This window comes from Pseudophryne corroboree, chromosome 7 (genome assembly GCF_028390025.1).
Source record: "Pseudophryne corroboree isolate aPseCor3 chromosome 7, aPseCor3.hap2, whole genome shotgun sequence".
NCBI lineage: Eukaryota > Metazoa > Chordata > Amphibia > Anura > Myobatrachidae > Pseudophryne > Pseudophryne corroboree.
Genome location: NC_086450.1, coordinates 165,506,143 through 165,532,008, shown reverse-complemented (window position 1 = coordinate 165,532,008; position 25,866 = coordinate 165,506,143). Strand labels below are relative to the sequence as shown.

At 46.9% G+C, this 25,866-nt stretch overlaps 1 protein-coding gene across 1 annotated transcript in view; it reads left to right on the top strand.

Moving 5' to 3' along the window:
• Positions 1-25,866, top strand: part of ORC4 (origin recognition complex subunit 4) — a 131,552-nt gene that overhangs the window by 65,281 nt on the left and 40,405 nt on the right. Inside the window, exon 8 of the mRNA XM_063933749.1 lies at positions 14,327-14,478. Coding sequence (XP_063789819.1) covers positions 14,327-14,478 — 152 coding nt within the window. The remainder of the gene's footprint in view (positions 1-14,326; positions 14,479-25,866) is intronic.

The following is a 25,866-nucleotide window of genomic DNA, read 5'->3' as shown; positions in this document are numbered from 1 at the left end:
TTTCTAATCGCGTTAGACATCACTCGCACCGCCAGAGGAGTGTTGAATTATAAATACATATCTGCGCTCGCAAATTTGTTAGACAATATCACAGAAATGTATGATGACACATTTAGGTATACTGGAAGAGAACTTCAAGCTTATAAAACAGAACTGGTTCAGCATAGAATGATTCTCAATTATCTCACGGCAGTGACAGGTGGATATTGTGTCACACTGGCAACGCAGTACGGCGTGAAATGTTGCACATATATTACAAATAGTACCGAGGACCCGGTCGAGGTCATAGACCAAAAGATGGACGATATTCTCCAACTGAAGTGGGAATTTCGCAGGAGACACAATCTCACTCTTGCTGCTGTAGGTAATGAGCTGACTGGTTGGGTGTCATGGTTGAACCCGCGAAATTGGTTCTCTGGTTTAGGAGAATGGGCTCAAGGAGTCATAATGGATGTTGGGAAGTTTCTCCTATGTATCTTAGGTGTTATCATAACGATTGGCTTGATATTTAGATGCGGTCAGGCTTTAACGAAGTGTAAACGAAGTACCAGGGTGATGAGTTTAAGGAGTGAGGAAATTGTAATTCCAATGGATTTGATTTATGACCCAAATGTAGAAACAATGATGTGATGAAAATGCGATTTCTACGGTCCGTTTCTTTCACCTGTTTTTCCGTTTTCTCCAAGGTAAAAAGACCCACTTGGACGAGGAATTTGATGATCCTGTATACAGACAACTGATGGATTAAAGAAGAAGTTTTGACAACCTTATACACAGATATTTGATGAACTTTGCCATAGACCCCCAGTTTCCCTAGAAATTTTAAAATTACGCTAGCCCAACACTTTTGTAAGTCTATGGACATTGACAAAGCTTTTTGCCCACACGCCTTTTGGCAAAAGCACAAAGAAGACTGCATTCAACAGACACCAAACAAGACTTCAACCGACAAATGTTCATTTACCTGACATAGAATACCACTGCATTTACCGTAATTATGTCTTTTCTTCATCTCTACAACCTTCAGGTAATTACACACATAGTCGATAGGGAATACAGGCACAGATATCAGCAATCACATATTCCCCCATTCATGTATCATCAACTAAAATGTGCTCCCCATTTTGTTACAACCACAGCCGAAAAGAGCTCGGTAAAGTTTGACAGCCCATCCACAGACCCGTACCACGGGATAAGAAGGAATTCAAATGTATACTTCGCAATGCCTCGAAGCTTGATTTAAAACACGTACGGCACGATGATACATGACCCCCAAACACGGATTCATACACACATGCTTCTGCTATCTCACTAGGTCATACCCTTTTCCTACCTTCTCCTCTCCTCCCCTACCCAACCATGGAAATGTATTAACCCCTGACATATATTTTTCTCGTTTTGAAATGTTTTAGGAAGTGGCAGTTATTGTTGACTGCCAAAGGGTGGACTGTCAAAGTCAGAAAAATATCACGATGCACACTGCCATATTTGCACTTCATATGTGTCCCTGCTGCGCATGCGTGCGCTCTCCCGTGCGTGCGCATACTCGCTGTTGCGGGCACCCGCAGGCGCACGGTATGCGCATTTACGGTAGAGATTGTATGCGTCTAGCGGGCGACTCTTTCGTTACATATTTCCACTATATAATGTATTTTGTAGATCATGGTCCCTTTGATAGATTCTGAAAGTTTGGTTAATGTAGCATGTTCATGGACAGAGAAATCCCTCTTTGTTTGATACGAAGGGTCAGACAGGAGTAATACTGTGGTGTTTAGTATCCATCGGAAGAGTATTTAATTAGCAATATTCCGGTGTTGGTTTGAAGCGGATTAATCGCTCGTGCGAATAGTTATGGACATAAGAAGTTTATGTCCATTTACTATTATTTGCACTTACTTATCCATGCGGCGGGAAACCCAGATTCCCACCCACCTGAGCAGTTGGAAATCGTCACAGCCCACCTGTATGAATCAACCTATGACCTTTTGTTATAATGCGAGGAGGAATTCCTGTGTCCAATGAACAATGAGATTGTAGGGACCATTGAATTGTATTGTGTGTGGGGCATAAATAGACAAGCCGATCACATCCAGCTCACTCTTCAACGGTTCTCATTGCTGAAAATCGGGAGCTGGATGTCCAGAGGCGCATGCGATCGTTCCCCTTGTGCGTAAGTTTTCTCCGCAATCATATTGTCTTTCTTGTTATTATGGGCCATATCTCTCTCTCTCTCTTCTCTTTCTCTCGTATTCTCTTAAACGTAATAGTATTGTATTGTATTTACTGTGTAGTTATCTGGTTAGTTAGTCTATGTTATATTGTAGTGTATGACTTGTAATTGTATTATTCTTTTTCAAGTATAACATTCATATTAGGCGTTAGACCCTAAGCACGGTATTTGTGTATTTCTTATAGTGTTAAGTATTCTCAGAGCGTCGGTGACGCTCGAACAGCTTTTAAGTTAATAAGGTTACACGGTGTTGCATCTACACTCAATCTCTGCACCAAGGTTTACTGCATAATACACTGTTTTATGGTATAGTTACAAAGGTTTAACATTGTGAGCGTCTGCGCCGCTGGTGATCTCCTCGTGGTCTCGAGCGTTCGCATCGCTATAGCAAATCATTACGTTAGTCGGCAGCCAATAGTGTGCCTGCCTGTGATCTCTTGGCCGTGAGCGAACGTGACGCTTGAGCGTCTCGACCTCGGCTAAGCGATTGCTACGCAACGTGCGTACCCTTACGGTACTCCATACGTCAATAGCGTATAGTGTTCTTAGGCCTCTTAAAGGGTTTTAAATAAGATAAATATTTAGCTTTATCAATGGCGAAAAGATGTTTCTTGGTGTGAGGCCAGGAATGCTCCTACGGAAGAATTCCATCTAGGCCGTTTTCTTCACTTCCTACAAACTGGAGTGAATTTGGGCCTAAAATTAGGCTCCATTAAAGTTCAGATTTCGGCCTTCTCCATTTTCTTTCAAAAGGAATTGACCTCTCTACCTGAAGTACAGACTTTTGTGAAGGGAGTACTGCATATTCAGCCTCCTTTTGTACCTCCGGTGGCGCCTTGGGACCTTAACATGGTGTTGAGTTTCCTTAAGTCACATTGGTTTGAACCACTTAGAACAGTGGAGTTGAAATATCTCACTTAGAAGGTGGTCATGTTGTTAGCCTTGGCTTCGGCTAGGCGAGTTTCAGAATTAGCTGCTTTATCACATAAAAGCCCCTATCTGGTTTTCCATATGGATAGAGCGGAATTGCGGACCCGTCCTCAATTCCTACCTAAGGTGGTCTCATCCTTTCATATGAACCAACCTTTTGTCGTGCCTGTGGCTACACGTGACTTGGAGGATTCCGAGTCCCTTGATGTGGTCAGGGCTTTGAAAATTGACGTGGCCAGAATGGCTAGGATCAGAAAAACAGAAGCACTGTTTGTCCTGTATGCAGCCAGCAAGGTTGGCGGCCCTGCTTCAAAGCAGACTATTGCTCGCTGGATCTGTAACACGATTCAGCAGGCGCATTCTACAGCAGGATTGCCGTTACCAAAATCGGTTAAGGCCCATTCCACTAGGAAGGTGGGCTCATCTTGGGCAGCTGCCCGAGGGGTCTCGGCACTACAGCTGTGCCGAGCTGCTACTTGGTCAGGGTCAAACACCTTTGCAAAGTTCTATAAGTTTGATACCCTGGCTGAGGAGGACCTCCTGTTTGCTCAATCGGTGCTGCAGAGTCATCCGCACTCTCCCGCCCGTTTGGGAGCTTTGGTATAATCCCCATGGTCCTTACGGAGTCCCAGCATCCTCTAGGACGTTAGAGAAAATAAGATTTTAAACCTACCGGTAAATCTTTTTCTCGTAGTCCGTTGAGGATGCTGGGCGCCCGTCCCAAGTGCGGACTTCTTCTGCAAGACTTATATATAGTTTTGCTTACATAAGGGTTATGTTATAGTTTTCATCGGTTGGACTGATGCTATGTTGTTTTCATACTGTTAACGGGTTAGTATATCACAAGTTATACGGTGTGATTGGTGTAGCTGGTATGAATCTTGCCCTTGGATTAACAAAAATCCTTTCTTCATACTGTCCGTCTCCTCTGGGCACAGTTTCTCTAACTGAGGTCTGGAGGAGGGGCATAGAGGGAGGAGCCAGTGCACACCCAGATCCAAAGTCTTTCTTAAAGTGCCCATGTCTCCTGCGGAGCCCGTCTATCCCATGGTCCTTACGGAGTCCCAGCATTCTCTACGGACTACGAGAAAAAGATTTACCGGTAGGTTTAAAATCTTATTATTGTTAGGTTTTTTATTTTCAGAGAGACCTGCTAGCTACAGGCTCCCTGCATCGTGGGACTTAGGGGAGAGAAGTCAGACCTACTTCTGTGAGTTAAAGGCTGCTTCTTAGGCTACTGGACACCATTAGCTCCAGAGGGTTCGATCACTTGGTGCGCCTAGCTGCTCGTTCCCGGAGCCGCGCCGTCACCCCTCTCACAGAAGCCAGAAGAAAGAAGCCAGGTGAGTATGTGAAGATCAGAAGACTTCAGTGACGGCAGAAGACTTCAGTAACGGAGGAACAGCGCAGCGGTCACGCTGCGCTCCATTCTCCCACACACCAACGGCACTCACAGGGTGCAGCGCCCTGGGCAGCAAGTTACTGATGGTCTCTCCACTGGCATAAGATGCATATTCGGTGCACGGGCACCGTGTACGATACCCCTGCCAGTATATAGCAGCGGTCGCGCTGCGCGCCATTGCTCCCACACACCAACGGACTTTACTACGGCGCAGGGGGGGGGGGGGGGCGCCCTGGGTGGCAATATATACCTCTAATAAGGCTGGCAAAGCATGTATACAGTGCAAAGGAGGGGGTGCACAGTGTTTTAGTACTATATAGAGGAAATATAGCACTATTATGGAAATGGTCATGTAATCATTGTGTTGTGCATATATCTCTGTGTGTTCCCTGTCAGATATACCCACTATAGCGTTTTAGTCCACATATGTCGAGACAACCAGCTGTGGGGATCACTGTCGGCATCGCCGACGCCTGTGGGTACTTGATTCTGTAGACGCAGTATCAGCTGGTCGGTAGTTGTATGCATGTCAAAAGTGAACACTGTATGGGAAACACAGTAGTATGTGGGTGACCCTGTCGGCACCAACTGTTATTACTGGGTGTAAATTAACATGTTGTAACTACCTTATACCTGTATATATATTTATATGTATATGTATGGTACGGTTCCATGTGCCTGTATCTCGAGCACAGACATGATAGCATATGTGGGGGAGTGTTATTAAACTTATTTATGTATACTTCCCTCGGACCCCTCGGGGTTGCAAGAATGTTATTTTGCCTGGTTACTACTCCCTGCTGTCGACGAATACTAGGTTTTCTGTCGACCATAATGTTTCCTGGTAGATCCACAACTGGGGCATTCAGTACATGGTCATACACATTCAGAACACATTAATGTCACTAGGGACCTAAAGGTTCCGACAATCCGCTTATATGTATGATATAGATAGATAGATATATATATATATATATATATATATATATATATATTTAGGATATGTGTGTAATTGTGTATTACATTATGTATATTCATATTATGATTTATAATGAATGCTGAAGTAATAGTATTCCTTCTCATGTGCTGGTCGCTCTGTTGATAAAGCTCTAGGTCGGGCGTGACGAGTTGGTCTCAGATCCTCTCAAGGATTCCGAATGTTTATTCTTTTCCCGCCGCGGATAGAATACTGTGAATATCAACTCCTGATCGACACGGGGCCCTGTCACAAGGGATCGTATACAGGAAGCGAAGTGATATTTTATTTCTATGCTTTGGGCTTATTTGCATTACATGCACATGAGGGAGTTTTTATATTCGGAAAGGCATCTGATAGAATTACCCTAAAGAGAGAGGGGATGTTCCTTATGTTGGTTCTTCTCTATAACATTGCGGCTGGCTGCCGTGCGTATACAGGAGGTGTGGCCGGGGAAAGGCTGAGGCTGACTCCGAGAGATACTGGAGTTTCTTCCTGGGACGGTGTACCGCTGTTTGGGGATGCCTCAGTTCAGTCAATCTCGGCGGATACTGCTGGTAAATCTAACTTCGTGAGTTAGTCTCCTTCACAATGGTTGGTGACGCATTCTTTTGTGGAATGCAGTCGTTTTAACCGGTTCGATGTCGTTCTTTTTTCCTCTCCTGTGCAGACAGTGGAAGGTGAAAAGGTAAGAGTTCTGCAGCCTTGTTAGGTTCGCAGAAGCGGATGTCGTTTTCTGTTTCTACCACATCCACCACATGTGGCTGAGTCTATCTGGCTGGAGCCCACTCCGGTGGGAACTCATCTACTACTTTTCAGTTAGTCCGGGAATAGACTAGGACCTGTGAGTTAAGTATAGAATCCAAAGGGGGACATTCTGGCGTTACAGATGTTTCCCCTCACTGATTTTTGTAATAGATCTTGCCGTTTCCCCTCTGGAAGGGGAGGTAGTACGCGACGCCGTACCAGAGGTGCGTCAGGTTCAGGGCATTGTCCTGCTGTCCCTGTTTTAAAAAAACACCCAAAATACTAAGGTTTAAATGCGTTGTTCTCCGCATTCAGATTACCTGGGTGGATATCTAGGATTGTCTTTGCTATTTCACCGGAGTGATGGCAGTGGGATGGTATTCTTTCAATAGTAAGAGCCATTGTTGTTCTGTACTGGGACACTCTCCTGATTAAGGCGAGGTCAAGACACAGGTGGTGCAAATCGTTGGTTTCTCTCGGACTGTTCTTCAACACAGGGGAAGGCTGTTATTCCCAACGACGCAGGCGTCGGAGGTGGGTATCAGAGTAGATATGGAACGGTTGAAGTTCTGTGTGTTCCTGTGGAAAGAGGTCTGAGGATCCGGAGTCGGATCAGATTTGCAGTGACAATCCATCAATATGTTCCGTTAATGAAGAAGATTGGTGCGGCCTAAGAGGCTTTTTCGGTGAGCAGGTCAAATGCCAGAGTGGTTTTCACGGGGCCAATTGGAAATGTGGTCCGGGTCTCCCCTGCGCATGCACCGGAATATAATCCTAATGGCCAGGTTTTCACTCCTGTGGTGTCGGCTCAGTTCTCACCTCCTAGAGGGACGAAGGTTCGGCATCCAGGATAAGATCCTGGTGTCTATGCATGCAGATCTCCGAGACTGGGGAGCAGTCCGTGCAAGGGAAGTATTTCCAGAGGAAAGGGTCAAGCTGGGAAGCTTGTCTGCAATAAGCTTTCTTGAATTAAGAGCCATTTTCAATGAACATATGCTTCGTGATCTGCCCGTGTTAATTCTGTCGGACAACTTGACAGCAGTGGTGTAAGTAAGCTGCTAGGGCAGAACAGGGAGCAAAGCGGCAATGGCAGATGCCGAAAAAAGTTTTCCATGGAAAGACTGGTCAACGCTATATCAGCAGTCTTCGTTCCGGACGTGAACGACTGAGAAATAGATTCCTCTGCAGACGCGATCTCCATCCGGGGGAAATACGGTCGTCATCGAGAAGTTTTCACTGAAGCGACAAGTCTTTGAGGAGTGCCTCAATTGGACATGTTGGCGTCTCGCCTCAACGAGAGATCTTAGAGATATTGTTCCAGGTCAGAGGACACTCAAGCTATAGCAGTGGATGTCCTCGGGACACCTTGGGTGTTTTCATTTGGTCTATGTGTCCCCTCCGTTTTCACTCTTCTGAAGGTGATAAATGTAAGAAGAACAAAGGTTCAGGTGATCCTCATTGTTTCGGTCTACACGAGGAGGGCTTGGTATTCAGTTCTTCAGGATTTACTCATAGAAGATCCCTGGCCTCCTTCTCTACGTGAGGAACTGTTACAACAAGATCTGGGCGTGTATCAAAACTTACCGAGGCTGCGTTGAACGCCATATCCTAACCAGGAAGGATTTTCCCAGTGAAGTCGTTTCCACACTTCTTCGGGCTAGAAAAGAAGTAACTGCAAAGCTTTACCACCGTGTTTGGAGGAAATGTGTGTCTTGGTGTGAATCCAAGAAGGCTCCTACGGAAGAATTTCAGTTGGGTCGTTCTTCTCCATTCTTTGCAAGCAGGTGTGGGTGCAGGCCTAAAGTTAGGCTCCATTTAAGTGCAGTTTTGGCCTTATAAATTTTCTTTCAAGAAAGAATTGGCAACCTTTCCGGAAGTTCGGACCTTCGTGGAAGGAGTACTGCACATCCAACCTCCATTTGTGCCCCCATTGGCACCGTGGGACCTTTACGTGGTGTTGCGTTTTCTTGTGTCACAATGATTGGAACCTTTATGAAAGGTTGTGTTAAAATTTCTCTCTTGGAGAGTGGTCATGCTTTTGCCTTTGGCGTTCGCAAGGCGGATGTCGGAAGTAGCGGCTGGGTCTCACAAGAGCCCCCTGTTTGATCTTCCAGGTGGTTTCGGTGTTTCGCAGAAACCAGCCTATTTGATGCCTGTGGTTTCTTAAGCATTGGCTGATTCAAGGTCTCTCGATGTAGTCGGGGCTTTGAATATTTATGTTGCCAATTTGGCTCAGATTGGGGAAACGGAGGCTCTGTTTGTCCGGTATGCTCCCAGCGTGATTGGGGCGCCTGCGTCTCTGCAGTCTGTTACACGCTAGATCTGTGATACGATTTGGCGTGCTTGTTCTATGGCTGGATTGCCGTTACCGAAGTCGGTGGTGACCCATTCTACTAGGAAGATGGGCTCTTCTTGGGCGGATGCCCGAGGAGTCTCGGCAGTTGAACTTTGCCGAGCGGATACTTGGTCGGGTTCAAACACTTTTGCTAAGCTCTACAAGTTTGATACCCTGACTGATGGGGACCTCATGTTTGCTCAATCGGTGCTGCAGTCGTCCGCACTCTCCCGCCCGGTCTGGAGCTTTGGTATAAACCCCATGGTCCTTACGGAGTCCCCAGCATCCTCTAGGACGTATGAGAAAATAGGATTTTAATACCTACCGGTAAATCCTTTTCTCTTAGTACGTAGAGGATGCTGGGCGCCCGTCCCAGTGCGTACTGGGTCTGCAGTTGTTGGTTATGGTTACACTCTTGTGGTGGTTCTTTTCTGTCAGGCTGTTGCTGACGTTGTGCATGCCATGCCATGGCATGCGGTGTCTTATTATTAGTTGTGTTACATATTCTCTCAGCATGTGGCTGTGTAATTTTTTTTTTTTTAATTTTTTGAATGCCACGTTCTGCGGTATGTTCGTGGTGTGAGCTGGTATGACGCTCACCGTGTTTAAACAATAAATTCTTTCCTCGAAATGTCCGTCTCCCTGGGCGCAGTTTTCTAACTGAGGTCTGGAGGAGGGGCATAGAGGGAGGAGCCATTTCACACCCATTCAAAGTCTTATAGTGTGCCCATGTCTCCTGCGGCTCCCGTCTATACCCCATGGTCCTTACGGAGTCCCCAGCATCCTCTACGGACTAATAGAAAAGGATTTACCGGTAGTTATTAAAATCCTATTTTTCCCTCCTCCCCCTACCCTTTCACTTCCCTTAGTCACACAGCAGTGGTCAGAAGGGGCTATCCTTGTCAGTGGACATTTTATCCAGTCCGCTCCTAGATCAGCTGCAATAGAGGAGCTGGAGTCCTTTAATGTTGCTGTTCTCAGTCACTGATTGGCTGATAGTGCACCACAAACTGATGATGTCACCACACGGTGTGCTCCAGGCCTCTCAGTGGCTCAGAGCATCTGCATCATAGGACTCAATCAATTCGATGGGCAGCTGGGAGAGAGTGAGAAGACTGAATAATGCAACCAGAACCAAGAAGGAAAGTATTATCCCACTGCCCTCCAGCCCAATCCAATAGTGTGTTTTGAATCTTGTAATAACTGGGATTTAATAATTAGAATTCCTGGTATTTTTGGGACTCCAAAATGTCTGGGATTGGCTTCACGTAGTAGCTATGCAATTGCATTAAGTAATGTCCAGTATTAATAATGTTACCAGACACTTTAATAATGAAAAATATGTTTCAGTCCCCCATGGGTACCCCTGCACCTGGGTATAAGTCAACTCCAGATAGGTAGAGGAAGGTAGTTTTAAAAAATGCCCCCTGGAATGATGCTGCACTTCTTCTTCTCTATTTGAGGCAGGCAGGTGGTGTTTTTTTATTTCCTCAGTATGCAAGCATTTACCTTCTCTGATTTCAGAGACATTTTCCAGGAAAACACAACAGCAGTTCGTATGCAGTTAGAGCTTCGTAGAAAAAAATGCACAAAAACACGACTGACATTAGTAAACGCGTTCACTACTAGGCGCGGCTAGAAAGGCTGTTTATCGTGACTGCAGCAAGGATGTAGGATGATGTATCTGTACCTTTTTTAATGGCATGGAAGTAGAACAGAAGTTATGCAGAAAAAAAGATTGTGCTATTATAGAAAAATAATTCTCCTATAGCTTATTGCAGAATAGGGAGAAAGTTTATTTCTTGGTGCAATATCCAGGTGGATATAGCTGTAATTACTTTTCCACACATCCTTGACCTATTCAAGATGGACTCAGTTTGTGTTTCTTAATCTGCACAAAAGTTCATGTAGCCACATTGAGCATTTTTCATGCTTTAGAAGTTTTCACTGCTAAATTTAGCACATCTTCGATCAGCTTCCCTGACATGCGGGGGGACGCCCAGCACAGGTCTAGTCCGCTCCGCATGTCAGGCCCTACCCCATTGTACAAGTACAAAAGCATTGCACAGTGGCAGTGCTTTTGTACTGTAGGAATAGCTTCCAGCCAGCGCAGCTCCTGCGCGCTGGCATGGAGCTTCTTGTCGCTGCCCGGGTCGCAGAGTTCTACCCCCTTCATACTGAGCTGGTTATTGCCGGCTTGACCCTTGTCCTTAATCGGTGCAAAAGGGTTGACCTGGCACTGGCGTATTTATAATGGGTGTGATGTGTGCAGTGCATATGGGCCTTGGAGTACAGGGGTGCCAGGAAAATGGCGCTGTGGACATTTTCCCATCGTTTTGCACATGCACAGTAAAAGAATTGTTGGGAAAATCGCTGCCTCTGCGCATTAAAGTCGAAGCCCTCTAGTTCTCAGACTCTACAGCGCTGCCGACAGAGAGGTTGCTTGGACAGTAGAGGCTGCACGCGGCCTCCTCTCTTATTATGCCCCTACTACCAGGTTTGTGCATTCCATGTCCACAACCCCCGGTCTCTTCCTGGGTATGAGCTGCGTTGGCTGCAGTGTGAAAGGCAGACCAAGATCATTCCTAAAAGGCTGACAATTGGTTGGCTTAGGAGAGCTTGGAGATTACATCATCTGCAAGCATCCTGTGTGAACAGCGACGGCCCAGGACCATCCGGCATAGTGAAAGGGGCAAGTAGCCCCAGCTCCGACCCATGTTCAGTATCCTGGGTCAAACACAGGTTGGAACCCGGGCTTTCAGTGTGAAAGGGGTATTACAGGATCTTTGGTGAAGAACCCTTTTTAAATATCTTTGAAAATAAAGTAGTTCTGAGAGACAACTTTCACAACAAACGTCATATTAACTTTTGAGTACCAACCAGCAGATTGTGTTCCCATCCTTTGTCCACATCCAGCTAATGAAAAGGAGAGTTAAACTGCATTTGTTGTACCTTTTGTAAGAGCAATCGCCATCCAGGATAGGTCTTATAAATACAGACTAGTTGTTTGTGATTCCAACTGGACCTTGAAATGGTCATGTCCCTTCCAAACAGAGTATTTCCAGATGGGGTTACAGAAGTAATCACACATATTTCCAAGAAGATAGGCAGAAAGTGCCAGAGATACCAAGAGCTCACGTTACTTGAACTGTGTCAGCTTCTTGGGGGAAGAAGGCTCATGCGTCTGTGAAAGTCCTTTGTAAGGTGGCAACAAGGACATCTATCCATAGCTAGTTATGTTCAGTTGGATGTTTTTTCTACTGGCGATCTGTTTTGGAGATATGTTCCCCATACAGCCACTACATTAATATTTATGCAGCATAATGTGATTTTGGTAAATATTTGTACACTCCTTATTACAGTGGTTCCCAAACTTCCTTGGCCCAACTTTTTTTAATGCCCTCCTGGGCAAACGTTTCTATTAAGAAATTCAAAAGAAAATACGATAAAAATTAAATAAATGGTACTTACCAGTCACCCTTAGGTTGAGTTACGTTAGAGTGGACAGGGTTGTGCTTCTGTTTGGCCACATACAGTGCATCCGGAAAGTACTATATTCACAGTGCTTCACTTTATCCACATTTTGTTGTGTTACAGCCTTATTCCAAACTGGAATAAATTACATTTTTTCCCTCAAAATTCTCACACAATACCCCATAACAACGTGACAAAAATATATATATATTTTTTTTTTTAAAGATTTTTGCAAATTTATTAAAAATAAAAAAAACCCTAAGAAATCACATGTGCATAAGTATTAACAGCCTTGGCTCAAAACTTTGTTGATGCACCTTTGGCGGAAATTACAACCTCAAGTCTTTGAATATGATGCCACAAGCTTGGCACACCTATCTTTGGGCAGTTTCGCCCATTCATCTTTGCAGCACCTGTCAAGCTCTATCCGGTTGGATGGGAAGCATTGGTGTACAGCCATTTTCAGATCTCTCCAGAGATGTTCAATCGGATTTATGTCTGGGTTCTGGTTGGGCCACTCAAGGACATTCACAGAGTTGTCCTGAAGCTACTCCTTTGATATCTTGGCTATGTGCTTAGGGTTGTTTTCCTGCTGAAAGATGAACAGTCGCCCCAGTCTGAGGTCAAGAGCACTCTGGAGCAGGTTTTCACCCAGGATGTCTCTGTACATTGCTGCGTTCATCTTTCCTTCTATCATGACTAGTCTTCCAGTTCCTGCCTCTGAAAAACATCCCCACAGCATGATGCTGCCACCACCATTCTTCACTGTAGGGATGGTATTGGCCTCATGATGAGTGGTGACTGGATTCCTCCAAATATGATGCCTGGCATTCACACCAAAGAGTTCAATCTTTGTCTTATCAGACCAGAGAATTTTGTTTCTGAAGGTCTGAAAATCCTTCAGGTGCATTTTGGCAAACTCCAGGTGGGCTGCCATGTGCTTTTTACTAAGGAGTGGCTTCTGTCTGGCCACTCTATCATACTGACCTGATTGGTGGATTGCTGCAGAGATGGTTGTCCTTCTGGAATGTTCTCCTCTCTCCACAGAGGAATGCTGTACCTCTGACAGAGTGACCATCGGGTTCTTAGTCACCTACCTGACTAGAACCCTTCTATCCCGATTGCTCAGTTTAGATGGCCGGCCAGCTCTAGAAAGAGTCCTGGTGGTTCCGAACTTATTCCATTTACGGATGATGGAGGCCACTGTGCTCAATGGGACCTTCAAAGCAGCAGATATTTTTCTGTACCCTTCCCCAGATTTGTGCCTCGAGACAGTCCTGTCTCTGAGGTCTACAGACAATTCCTTTGTCTTCGTGCTTGGTTTGTGCTCAGACATGCACTATCAAGTGTGGGACCTTTATATAGACAGGTGTGTGCCTTTCCAAATCATGTCCAATCAACTGAATTTACCACTGGTGGACTCCAATATTAAGCTGTAGGAACATCTCAAGGATGATCAGTGGAAACAGAATGCACCTGAGCTCAATGGTAAAGGCTGTGAATACTTATGTATATGTGATTTCTTAGTTTTTTATTTTTTATAAATTTGCAAAAATCACCCAAAAAAATTTTTTTTTACATTGTCATTGTGGGGTATTGTGTGTAGAATTTTTTTTTGGGGGGGGGAAATGAATTTATTCCATTTTGGAATAAGGCTGTAACATAGTGAAAAAAAGTGAAGCGCTGTGAATACTTTCCAGATGCACTGATTTTGCTTATCACATTGACCATTAATAATTTGATTTTGTTTGGACCTGGGCCACCAATCCATGGCACCCCTGCAAGTGTCTCGCAGCATCTCCGGGTGCCATGGCACCCAGTTTGGGAATTACTGCCCTATTAGATTGCTAGGTTACATCCAATTGCAAGGGCTGCCACATATCATTGAAGTATAGTAAAAATGTATGAATTTCTTTTCTTGTAAATACTCCATAGCAGTTCACGTTTCCCAACCATGTTGTTTTCAGTATGTATATTTTTCTGAGACCGCTTGGGAAGTCACACGAAGACATTGGGAAAAGGAGCAGCTCCATTATATACCAACTCTGGCAGAATTTTCATAATTATCTGTCTCTACCTGTCTAGAATAGCAATGGCTGCTATGGAGTTTTAGAAGTAAAGTAATTATGGGGGAGTTAAAAATTTGTGGTTATCTTTATCAAGCAGAAAGCCTGAGCTGTGTTTTTATCCAGGTCTTTTGTAGACAACTAATAATAAGTATTCTCTTTCCAGGTGACCGTACTAGTAGTTGCCCTGTGCTGTTTATACTAGATGAGTTTGATCTGTTTGCCCATCATAAGAACCAGACGCTGCTTTATAATCTGTTTGATATTGCACAGTCAGCACAGACTCCTGTGGCTGTCATCGGGCTCACATGTCGACTGGTGAGTGAAACATTTTGCTGAAAATATATCATCTTTTTATTTTTTGTCATATGCCTGAGAGTCTTGCCCATAGCACCTCACGCATGCAAGTATATACACTAATAAGGGCCCCATGTGCAATGTAACAATGTGCCACACCTTTTATGAAATAGTTTCATTAGCTTTTTTAAAGGTTTATGTTAAGCCCTTAGCATTGCTATAAAAAAGTTCTATTTTCAGTGTAACAGGAGCGTACTCTGATATGCATTGTCACATCCCGGTGTAGCAGGAGCGTACTCTGATGTGCATTGTCACATCCCGGTGTATCAGGAGCGTACTCTGATATGCATTGTCACATCCCGGTGTAGCAGGAGCGTACTCTGATATGCATTGTCACATCCCGGTGTAGCAGCAGCGTACTCTGATGTGCATTGTCACATCCCGGTGTATCAGGAGCGTACTCTGATATGCATTGTCACATCCCGGTGTAGCAGGAGCGTACTCTGATATGCATTGTCACATCCCGGTGTAGCAGGAGCGTACTCTGATATGCATTGTCACATCCCGCTGTAGCAGGAGCGTACTCTGATATGCATTGTCACATCCCGCTGTAGCAGGAGCGTACTCTGATATGCATTGTCACATCCCGGTGTAGCAGGAGCGTACTCTGATATGCATTGTCACATCCCGCTGTAGCAGGAGCGTACTCTGATGTGCATTGTCACATCCCGGTGTAGCAGGAGCGTACTCTGATGTGTCTTGTCTCATCCCGGTGTAGCAGGAGCGTACTCTGATGTGCATTGTCTCATCCCGGTGTGCAGGAGCGTACTCTGATATGCATTGTCACATCCCGCTGTAGCAGGAGCGTACTCTGATGTGCATTGTCACTACCTGCTGTAGCAGGAGCGTACTCTGATGTGCATTGTCACATCCCGCTGTAGCAGGAGCGTACTCTGATATGCATTGTCACATCCCGGTGTAGCAGGAGCGTACTCTGATATGCATTGTCACATCCCGGTGTAGCAGGAGCGTACTCTGATATGCATTGTCACATCCCGGTGTAGCAGGAGCGTACTCTGATATGCATTGTCACATCCCGGTGTAGCAGGAGCGTACTCTGATGTGCATTGTCACATCCCGGTGTAGCAGGAGCGTACTCTGATATGCATTGTCACATCCCGCTGTAGCAGGAGCGTACTCTGATATGCATTGTCACATCCCGCTGTAGCAGGAGCGTACTCTGATATGCATTGTCACATCCTGGTGTAGCAGGAGCGTACTCTGATATGCATTGTCACATCCCGGTGTAGCAGGAGCGTACTCTGATATGCATTGTCACATCCCGCTGTAGCAGGAGCGTACTCTGATGTGCATTGTCACATCCTGGTGTAGCAGGAGCGTACTCTGATGTGCATTGTCACATCCCGGTGTAGCAGGAGCGTACTCTGATGTGTCTTGTCTCATCCCGGTGTAGCAGGAGCGTACTCTGATGTGCATTGTCTCATCCCGGTGTGCAGGAGCGTACTCTGATGTGCATTGTCTCATCCCGGTGTGCAGGAGCGTACTCTGATGTGCATTGTCACATCCCGGTGTAGCAGGAGCGTACTCTGATATGCATTGTCACATCCTGGTGTAGCAGGAGCGTACTCTGATGTGCATTGTCACATCCTGGTGTAGCAGGAGCGTACTCTGATGTGCATTGTCACATCCCGGTGTAGCAGGAGCGTACTCTGATGTGCATTGTCACTACCTGCTGTAGCAGGAGCGTACTCTGATGTGCATTGTCACATCCCGGTGTAGCAGGAGCGTACTCTGATGTGCATTGTCACATCCCGGTGTAGCAGGAGCGTACTCTGATGTGCATTGTCACATCCCGGTGTAGCAGGAGCGTACTCTGATGTGCATTGTCACATCCCGGTGTAGCCAGGAGCGTACTCTGATGTGCATTGTCACATCCCGGTGTAGCAGGAGCGTACTCTGATGTGCATTGTCACATCCCGGAGTAGCAGGAGCGTACTCTGAATTATTTGGGTGTCATCCTCTTGGCTTTGTATAGTGACTCTATAATCTTACACTTCTCAGGTGTCCTCTAAATTCTGGTAAATCCAGATGGTAATTTAGTGTTGAATATCACTTATTTATTAACTGAAGGACGCTCATTCTTCCTCGAAAATAAGTGTGGTGCATATATAGACCTAATTAGACCCCTAAATTCACTTGTGAACAAATAAAATCTCAATCCAACTTGGCATATTCAGAGTAATTGAGGTACAAGTTTACTGAACACATTATTTAATCTTATGTGTAACTTCAAATTCAGCTTGCAAGCATATTATTCTGGGGAAATTGAAGAAACATACTAAAGATTGGCAGTGATCAGAGTATGTAATGCATACAGAATATTCACATATTTGGTGTTCTCTAAAGTCCCAAAAGACGTGGGCTTTTCAGGATGCCCATCTCCCATTGTTCAGTGGCAGTAACTGGGACATTCAGATGATCTGGTTAGCTGGACATTTTTATTTTTTTTGGTGTACGAATGCAGCACAAGAAGTAGAAATTCCACAGCTAATGGTTGCAGCTATTGACTGAAAATAGACTTGTCAGTAATTCAAATTAATACAAAGTGTGTTTCCACAGTAAGTCCTTCCTCAGCACTGACAGGATTTGTAGCCTCTCCTCCACACTAGATTATTGATTTTACTGTTATGATTCTTTTTATATTTTCTTACTTTTCTCTTACGTCCTATAGGATGCTGGGGACTCCGTAAGGACCATGGGTTATAGACGGGCTCCGCAGGAGACATGGGCACTATAAAGAATTTTAGAATGGGTGTGCACTGGCTCCTCCCTCTATGCCCCTCCTCCAGACCTCCGTTAGATTCTGTGCCCAGAGGAGATTGGGTGCATTACAGGGCAGCTCTCCCGAGTTTCTCTGAAAAAGAATTTTGTTAGGTTTTTTATTTTCAGGGAGCACTGCTGGCAACAGGCTCCCTGCATCGTGGGACTGAGGAGAGAGAAGCAGACCTACTTAAGTGATAGGCTCTGCTTCTTAGGCTACTGGACACCATTAGCTCCAGAGGGAGACGGAACGCAGGTCTCCCCTCACCGTTCGTCCCAGAGCCGCGCCGCCGTCCTCCTCACAGAGCCGGAAGATAGAAGCCGGGTGAGTATAAGAAGAAAGAAGACTTCTTAGGCGGCAGAAGACTTCAGATCTTCCCTGAGGTAAGCGCGCAGCGGTAATGCTGCGCGCCATTGCTACCACACACAACGCACACTAGCAGGCACTGATGGGCGCAGGGGGGGGGGCGCCCTGGGCAGCAATAAAAACCTCTAAATCTGGCATTTGTAAGTTTATGGGCTGCGGAGGCAGTAAGTATATAAATCCCCTGCCAGTTTTTATACTTTGAGCGGGACCGAAGCCCGCCGCTGGAGGGGGCGGAGCTTGGTCCCTCAGCACTAACCAGCGCCATTTTCTCCACAGAGATCTGCAGAGAAGCTGACTCCCCGGTATCTCCCCTGCTGAACACGGTGACACAGGGCTGAAAAGAGGGGGGGGGGCACTTGTAAGGCGCAGTGAGTGTATTACACAGAATATATATGCGCTATATTATCTGGGAAATTGTTTCCAGTGTCAGTTGGCGCTGGGTGTGTGCTGGCATACTCTCTCTCTCTGTCTCTCCAAAGGGCCTTGTTGGGGAACTGTCTCCTTATAACTATATCCCTGTGTGTGTGGGGGTGTCGGTACGAGTGTGTCGGCATGTCTGATGCGGAAGGCTCAGCTAAGGAGGAGGTGGAGCAGATGATTGTGGTGTCTCCGTCGGCAACGCAGACTCATGATTGGATGGACATGTGGAATGTTTTCAATGCAAATGTGACCTTATTACATAAGAGACTGGACAAAGCAGAGTCCAGGGAAAAAGCAGAGAGTCAATTCACGGCTTCGACTGGGTCACAGGGCCCTTCTGGGTCTCATAAACGTCCCCTATCCCAAATTGCAGACACTGATACCGACACGGATTCTGACTCCAGTGTCGACTACGATGATGCGAGGTTCCACCCAAGGGTGGCCAAAAGTATTCATTATATAATTATTGCAATAAAAGATGTCTTGCATATCACAGGTGACCCCTCGGTCCCTGACACGAGGGTGCGCATGTATAAGGAAAAGAAACCTGAGGTAACCTTTCTCCCATCTCATGAGCTTAACAAGTTATTTGAAAAAGCTTGGGAAACTCCAGATAAAAAACTGCAGATTCCCAAAAGGATTCTTATGGCTTATCATTTCCATGCACAAGACAGGGTACATTGGGAATCCTCACCCAGGGTGGACAAGGCTTTAACGCGCCTGTCCAAGAAGGTGGCGTTACAGTCTCCGGACACGGCAGCCCTCAAGGATCCTGCTGATCGCAGACAGGAAACTTCTTTAAAATCTATTTATGCGCATACGGGTGCTTTACTCAGACCGGCAATAGCATCAGCATAGGTGTGTAGTGCAGTTGCAGCTAGGACAGATACCTTGTCAGCTGACCTTGATACCCTAAGACAGGGATACCATTTTATTGACCTTAGGTCACATTAAAGACGCAGTCTTATATATGAGGGACGCTCAAAGAGACGTTGGGCTGCTAGGTTCGAGAGCCAACGCCATGACGATTTCTGCTAGGCGAGCCCTGTGGACCCGCCAATGGACGGGTGATGCCAACTCAAAGAAGCATATGGAGGTTTTGCCATACAAAGGTGAAGTTTTATTTGGGGAAGGTCTCGCGGACCTGGGCCCTCATTCCGAGTTGATCGCTCGCAAGGCGAATTTAGCAGAGTTGCTCACGCTAAGCCGCCGCCTACTGGGAGTGTATCTTAGCTTCTTAAAATTGCGAACGATGTATTCGCAATAATGCGATTACACACTTCTTAGCAGTTTCAGAGTAGCTTCAGACTTACTCGGCATCTGCGATCAGTTCAGTGCTTGTCGTTCCTGGTTTGACGTCACAAACACACCCAGCGTTCGCCCAGACACTTCCCCGTTTCTCCAGCCACTCCTGCGTTTTTTCCGGAAACGGTAGCGTTTGTATCCACACGCCCATAAAACGCCGTGTTTCCGCCCAGTAACACCCATTTCCTGTCAATCACACTACGATCGCCGGAGCGAAGAAAAAGCCGTGAGTAAAAATACTATCTTCTTTGTAAAATTACTTGGCGCAGTCGCAGTGCGAATATTGCGCATGCGTACTAAGCGAAATTTCACTGCGATGCGATGAAAATTACCGAGCGAACGACTCGGAATGAGGGCCCTGGTTGCCACAGCTACCGCGGGTAAATCTACCTTTCTCTAACGTCCTAGTGGATGCTGGGGACTCCGAAAGGACCATGGGGAATAGCGGTTCCGCAGGAGACTGGGCACAAAAGTAAAAAGCTTTAGGACTACCTGGTATGCACTGGCTCCTCCCCCTATGACCCTCCTCCAAGCCTCAGTTAGATTTTTGTGCACGAACGAGACGGGTGCAGGCTAAGGGGCTCTCCTGAGCTGCTTAGTGTAAAAGTTTAAAGTAGGTTTTTTATTTTCAGTGAGACCTGCTGGCAACAGGCTCACTGCACCGAGGGACTAAGGGGAGAAGAAGCGAACTCACCTGCGTGCAGAGTGGATTGGGCTTCTTAGGCTACTGGACATTAGCTCCAGAGGGACGATCACAGGCCCAGCCATGGATGGGTCCCGGAGCCGCGCTGCCGGCCCCCTTACAGAGCCAGAAGAGTGAAGAGGTCCGGAAAATCGGCGGCAGAAGACGTCCTGTCTTCAATAAGGTAGCGCACAGCACCGCAGCTGTGCGCCATTGCTCTCAGCACACTTCACACTCCGGTCACTGAGGGTGCAGGGCGCTGGGGGGGGGCGCCCTGAGACGCAATAAAAAACCTTTTTTTGGCAAAAAATACATCACATATAGCTCCTGGGCTATATGGATGCATTTAACCCCTGCCAATCTTTCCATTAAAAAGCGGGAGAAAGGCCGCCGTGAAGGGGGCGGAGCCTATCTCCTCAGCACACTGGCGCCATTTTTTCCTCACAGCTCCGTTGGAGGAAGGCTCCCTGACTCTCCCCTGCAGTCCTGCACTACAGAAACAGGGTAAAACAAGAGAGGGGAGGCACTAAATTGGCATATTAATATATACAGCAGCTATATTAGGGAAAAACACTTATATAAGGTTATCCCTGTATGTATATATATATATAGCGCTCTGGTGTGTGCTGGCAAACTCTCCCTCTGTCTCCCCAAAGGGCTAGTGGGGTCCTGTCCTCTATCAGAGCATTCCCTGTGTGTGTGTGCTGTGTGTCGGTACGCTGTGTCGACATGTATGAGGAGGAAAATGGTGTGGAGGCGGAGCAATTGCCTGTGTTAGTGATGTCACCCCCTAGGGAGTCGACACCTGACTGGATGGTCTTATGGAAAGAATTACGTGATAGTGTCGGCACTTTACAAAAGACTGTTGACGACATGAGACAGCCGGCAAATCAGTTAATACCTGTACAGGCGTCTCAAACACCGTCAGGGGCTATAAAACGCCCGTTACCTCAGGTCGATACTGACACGGACACCGACTCCAGTGTCGACGGTGAGGAAACAAACGTATTTTCCAGTAGGGCCACACGTTACATGATCACGGCAATGAAGGAGGTTTTGAACATTTCTGATACTACAAGTACCACAAAAAAGGGTATTATGTGGGGTGTGAAAAAACTACCCGTAGTTTTTCCTGAATCAGATGAATTAAATGAGGTGTGTGATGAAGCGTGGGTTTCCCCCGAAAAAAAACAAACTGCTAATTTCTAAAAAATTATTGGCATTATACCCTTTCCCGCCAGAGGTTAGGGCGCGTTGGGAAACACCCCCTAGAGTGGATAAGGCGCTCACACGCTTATCAAAACAAGTGGCGTTATCGTCTCCTGATACGGCCGCCCTCAAGGAACCAGCTGATAGGAAGATGGAAAATATCCTAAAAAGTATATACACACATACTGGTATTATACTGCGACCAGCAATCGCCTCAGCCTGGATGTGCAGTGCTGGGGTGGCTTGGTCGGATTCCCTGACTGAAAATATTGATACCCTGGACAGGGACAATATATTATTGACTATAGAGCATTTAAAGGATGCATTTCTATATATGCGTGATGCACAGAGGGATATTTGCACTCTGGCATCAAGAGTAAGTGCGATGTCCATTTCTGCCAGAAGAGGGTTATGGACGCGACAGTGGTCAGGTGATGCGGATTCCAAACGGCATATGGAAGTATTGCCGTATAAAGGGGAGGAGTTATTTGGGGTCGGTCTATCGGACCTGGTGGCCAGGGCAACGGCTGGGAAATCCACCTTTTTACCCCAAGTCACCTCACAGCAGAAAAAGATACCGTCTTTTCAGGCTCAGTCCTTTCGTCCCCATAAGGGCAAGCGGGCAAAAGGCCACTCATATCTGCCCCGGGGCAGAGGAAGGGGAAAAAGACTGCAGCAGACAGCCTCTTCCCACGAACAGAAGCCCTCCCCCGCTTCTGCCAAGTCCTCAGCATGACGCTGGGGCCTTACAAGCGGACTCAGGCAAGACGGTGGGGGCCCGTCTCAAGAATTTCAGCGCGCAGTGGGCTCACTCGCAAGTGGACCTCTGGATCCTGCAGGTAGTATCTCAGGGGTACAAATTGGAATTCGAGACGTCTCCCCCTCGCCGGTTCCTGAAGTCTGCTTTACCAACGTCTCCCCCCGACAGGGAGGCGGTATTGGAAGCCATTCACAAGCTGTATTCCCAGCAAGTGATAATCAAGGTACCCTTCCTACAACAGGGAAAGGGGTATTATTCCACGCTGTTTGTGGTACCGAAGCCGGACGGCTCGGTGAGACCCATTTTAAATCTGAAATCCTTGAACACTTACATAAAAAGGTTCAAGTTCAAGATGGAGTCACTCAGAGCAGTGATAGCGAACCTGGAAGAAGGGGACTATATGGTGTCTCTGGACATCAAGGATGCTTACCTCCATGTCCCAATTTGCCCTTCTCACCAAGGGTACCTCAGGTTTGTGGTACAGAACTGTCACTATCAGTTTCAGACGCTGCCGTTTGGATTGTCCACGGCACCCCGGGTCTTTACCAAGGTAATGGCCGAAATGATGATTCTTCTTCGAAGAAAAGGCGTCTTAATTATCCCTTACTTGGACGATCTCCTGATAAGGGCAAGGTCCAGAGAACAGTTAGAGGTCGGAGTAGCACTATCTCAAGTAGTACTACGACAGCACGGATGGATTCTAAATATTCCAAAATCGCAGCTGATTCCGACGACATGTCTGCTGTTCCTAGGAATGATTCTGGACACAGTACAGAAAAAGGTGTTTCTCCCGGGAGAGAAAGCCAGGGAGTTATCCGACCTAGTCAGGAACCTCCTAAGACCAGGCCAAGTGTCAGTACATCAATGCACAAGGGTCCTGGGAAAGATGGTGGCTTCTTACGAAGCGATTCCACTCGGCAGATTCCACGCAAGAACTTTTCAGTGGGATCTGCTGGACAAATGGTCCGGATCGCATCTTCAAATGCATCAGCGGATAACCCTGTCTCCAAGGACAAGGGTGTCTCTCCTGTGGTGGTTACAGAGTGCTCATCTCCTAGAGGGCCGCAGATTCGGCATTCAGGATTGGGTCCTGGTGACCACGGATGCCAGCCTGAGGGGCTGGGGAGCAGTCACACAGGGAAAAAATTTCCAGGGCTTGTGGTCAAGCATGGAAACGTCACTTCACATAAATATCCTGGAACTCAGGGCCATTTACAATGCCCTAAGTCAGGCAAGACCTCTGCTTCAGGGTCAGCCGGTGTTGATCCAGTCGGACAACATCACGGCAGTCGCCCACGTAAACAGACAGGGCGGTACAAGAAGCAGGAGGGCAATGACGGAAGTGGCAAGGATTCTTCGCTGGGCGGAAAATCATGTGATAGCACTGTCAGCAGTGTTCATTCCGGGAGTGGACAACTGGGAAGCAGACTTCCTCAGCAGACACGATCTTCACCCGGGGGAGTGGGGACTTCACCCAGAAGTCTTCCACATGATTGTGAACCGTTGGGAAAAACCAAAGGTGGACATGATGGCGTCCCGCCTCAACAAAAAACTGGACAGATATTGCGCCAGGTCAAGGGACCCTCAGGCAATAGCTGTGGACGCTCTGGTAACACCGTGGGTGTACCAGTCAGTGTATGTGTTCCCTCCTCTTCCTCTCATACCAAAAGTACTGAGAATCATAAGAAGGAGAGGAGTAAAGACTATACTCGTGGCTCCGGATTGGCCAAGAAGGACTTGGTACCCGGAAATTCAAGAGATGCTCACGGAAGACCCGTGGCCTCTACCTCTAAGAAAGGACCTGCTCCAGCAGGGACCATGTCTGTTCCAGGACTTACCGCGGCTGCGTTTGACGGCATGGCGGTTGAACGCCGGATCCTGAAGGAAAAAGGCATTCCGGATGAAGTCATCCCTACCCTGATCAAAGCCAGGAAGGATGTGACCGTACAACATTATCACCGTATTTGGCGAAAATATGTTGCGTGGTGCGAGGCCAGGAAGGCCCCTACAGAGGAATTTCAACTGGGTCGATTCCTGCATTTCCTGCAAACAGAACTGTCTATGGGCCTAAAATTAGGGTCCATTAAGGTTCAAATTTCGGCCCTGTCAATATTCTTCCAAAAAGAACTAGCTTCTGTTCCTGAAGTTCAGACGTTTGTCAAGGGAGTACTGCATATACAGCCTCCTTTTGTGCCTCCAGTGGCACCTTGGGATCTCAATGTAGTTTTGGGGTTCCTAAAATCACATTGGTTTGAACCACTCACCACTGTGGACTTAAAATATCTCACATGGAAAGTGGTAATGCTGTTAGCCCTGGCTTCAGCCAGGCGTGTTTCAGAATTGGCGGCTTTATCCTATAAAAGCCCTTACCTAATTTTTCATACGGACAGGGCAGAATTGAGGACTCGTCCTCAATTTCTCCCTAAGATGGTTTCAGCATTTCACTTAAACCAGCCTATTGTGGTGCCTGCGGCTACTAGGGACTTGGAGGATTCCAAGTTACTGGACGTAGTCAGGGCCCTGAAAATATATGTTTCCAGGACGGCTGGAGTCAGAAAATCTGACTCGCTGTTTACCCTGTATGCACCCAACAAGTTGGGTGCTCCTGCTTCTAAGCAGACTATTGCTCGTTGGATTTGTAGTACAATTCAGCTTGCACATTCTGTGGCAGGCCTGCCACAGCCAAAATCTGTAAAAGCCCATTCCACAAGGAAAGTGGGCTCATCTTGGGCGGCTGCCCGAGGGGTCTCGGCTTTACAACTTTGCCGAGCAGCTACTTGGTCAGGGGCAAACACGTTTGCTAAATTCTACAAATTTGATACCCTGGCTGAGGAGGACCTGGAGTTCTCTCATTCGGTGCTGCAGAGTCATCCGCACTCTCCCGCCCGTTTGGGAGCTTTGGTATAATCCCCATGGTCCTTTCGGAGTCCCCAGCATCCACTAGGACGTTAGAGAAAATAAGAATTTACTTACCGATAATTCTATTTCTCATAGTCCGTAGTGGATGCTGGGCGCCCATCCCAAGTGCGGATTGTCTGCATTACTTGTACATAGTTATTGTTACAAAAATCGGGTTATTGTTGTTGTGAGCCATCTTTTCAGAGGCTCCTTCTGTTATCATGCTGTTAACTGGGTTCAGATCACAAGTTGTACGGTGTGATTGGTGTGGCTGGTAAGAGTCTTACCCGGGATTCAAAATCCTTCCTTATTGTGTACGCTCGTCCGGGCACAGTATCCTAACTGAGGCTTGGAGGAGGGTCATAGGGGGAGGAGCCAGTGCACACCAGGTAGTCCTAAAGCTTTTTACTTTTGTGCCCAGTCTCCTGCGGAGCCGCTATTCCCCATGGTCCTTTCGGAGTCCCCAGCATCCACTACGGACTATGAGAAATAGAATTATCGGTAAGTAAATTCTTATTTTTTGCCTTTTGTTCCCCCACAGCAAAAGAAAACTCCACAATATCAGATGCAGTCCTTTCGGTCGCATAAGTCCAGAAGAGGTCGGGGCTCATCTTTCCTCGCCAGAGGTAAGGGTAGAGGGAAGAGAGCACCTGCTCCCAGAAGCAGAAGTCCTCCCCGGCTTCTACTAAATCCACTGCATGACGCTGGGGCTCCACTGAGGGAGTCCGCACCGGTGGGGGCACGTCTTCGACTCTTCAGCCAGGTCTGTGTTCTGTCAGACGTGGATACTTGGGCGATGGATATCGTATCCCAAGGCTACAAACTGGAATGCGAAGAGGTGCCCCCTCGCCGATTTTTCAAGTCGGCCATGCCAGCTTCTCCCCCAGAGAGGGCAGTAGTGTTAGCTGCAATTCAAAAGCTGTGTCA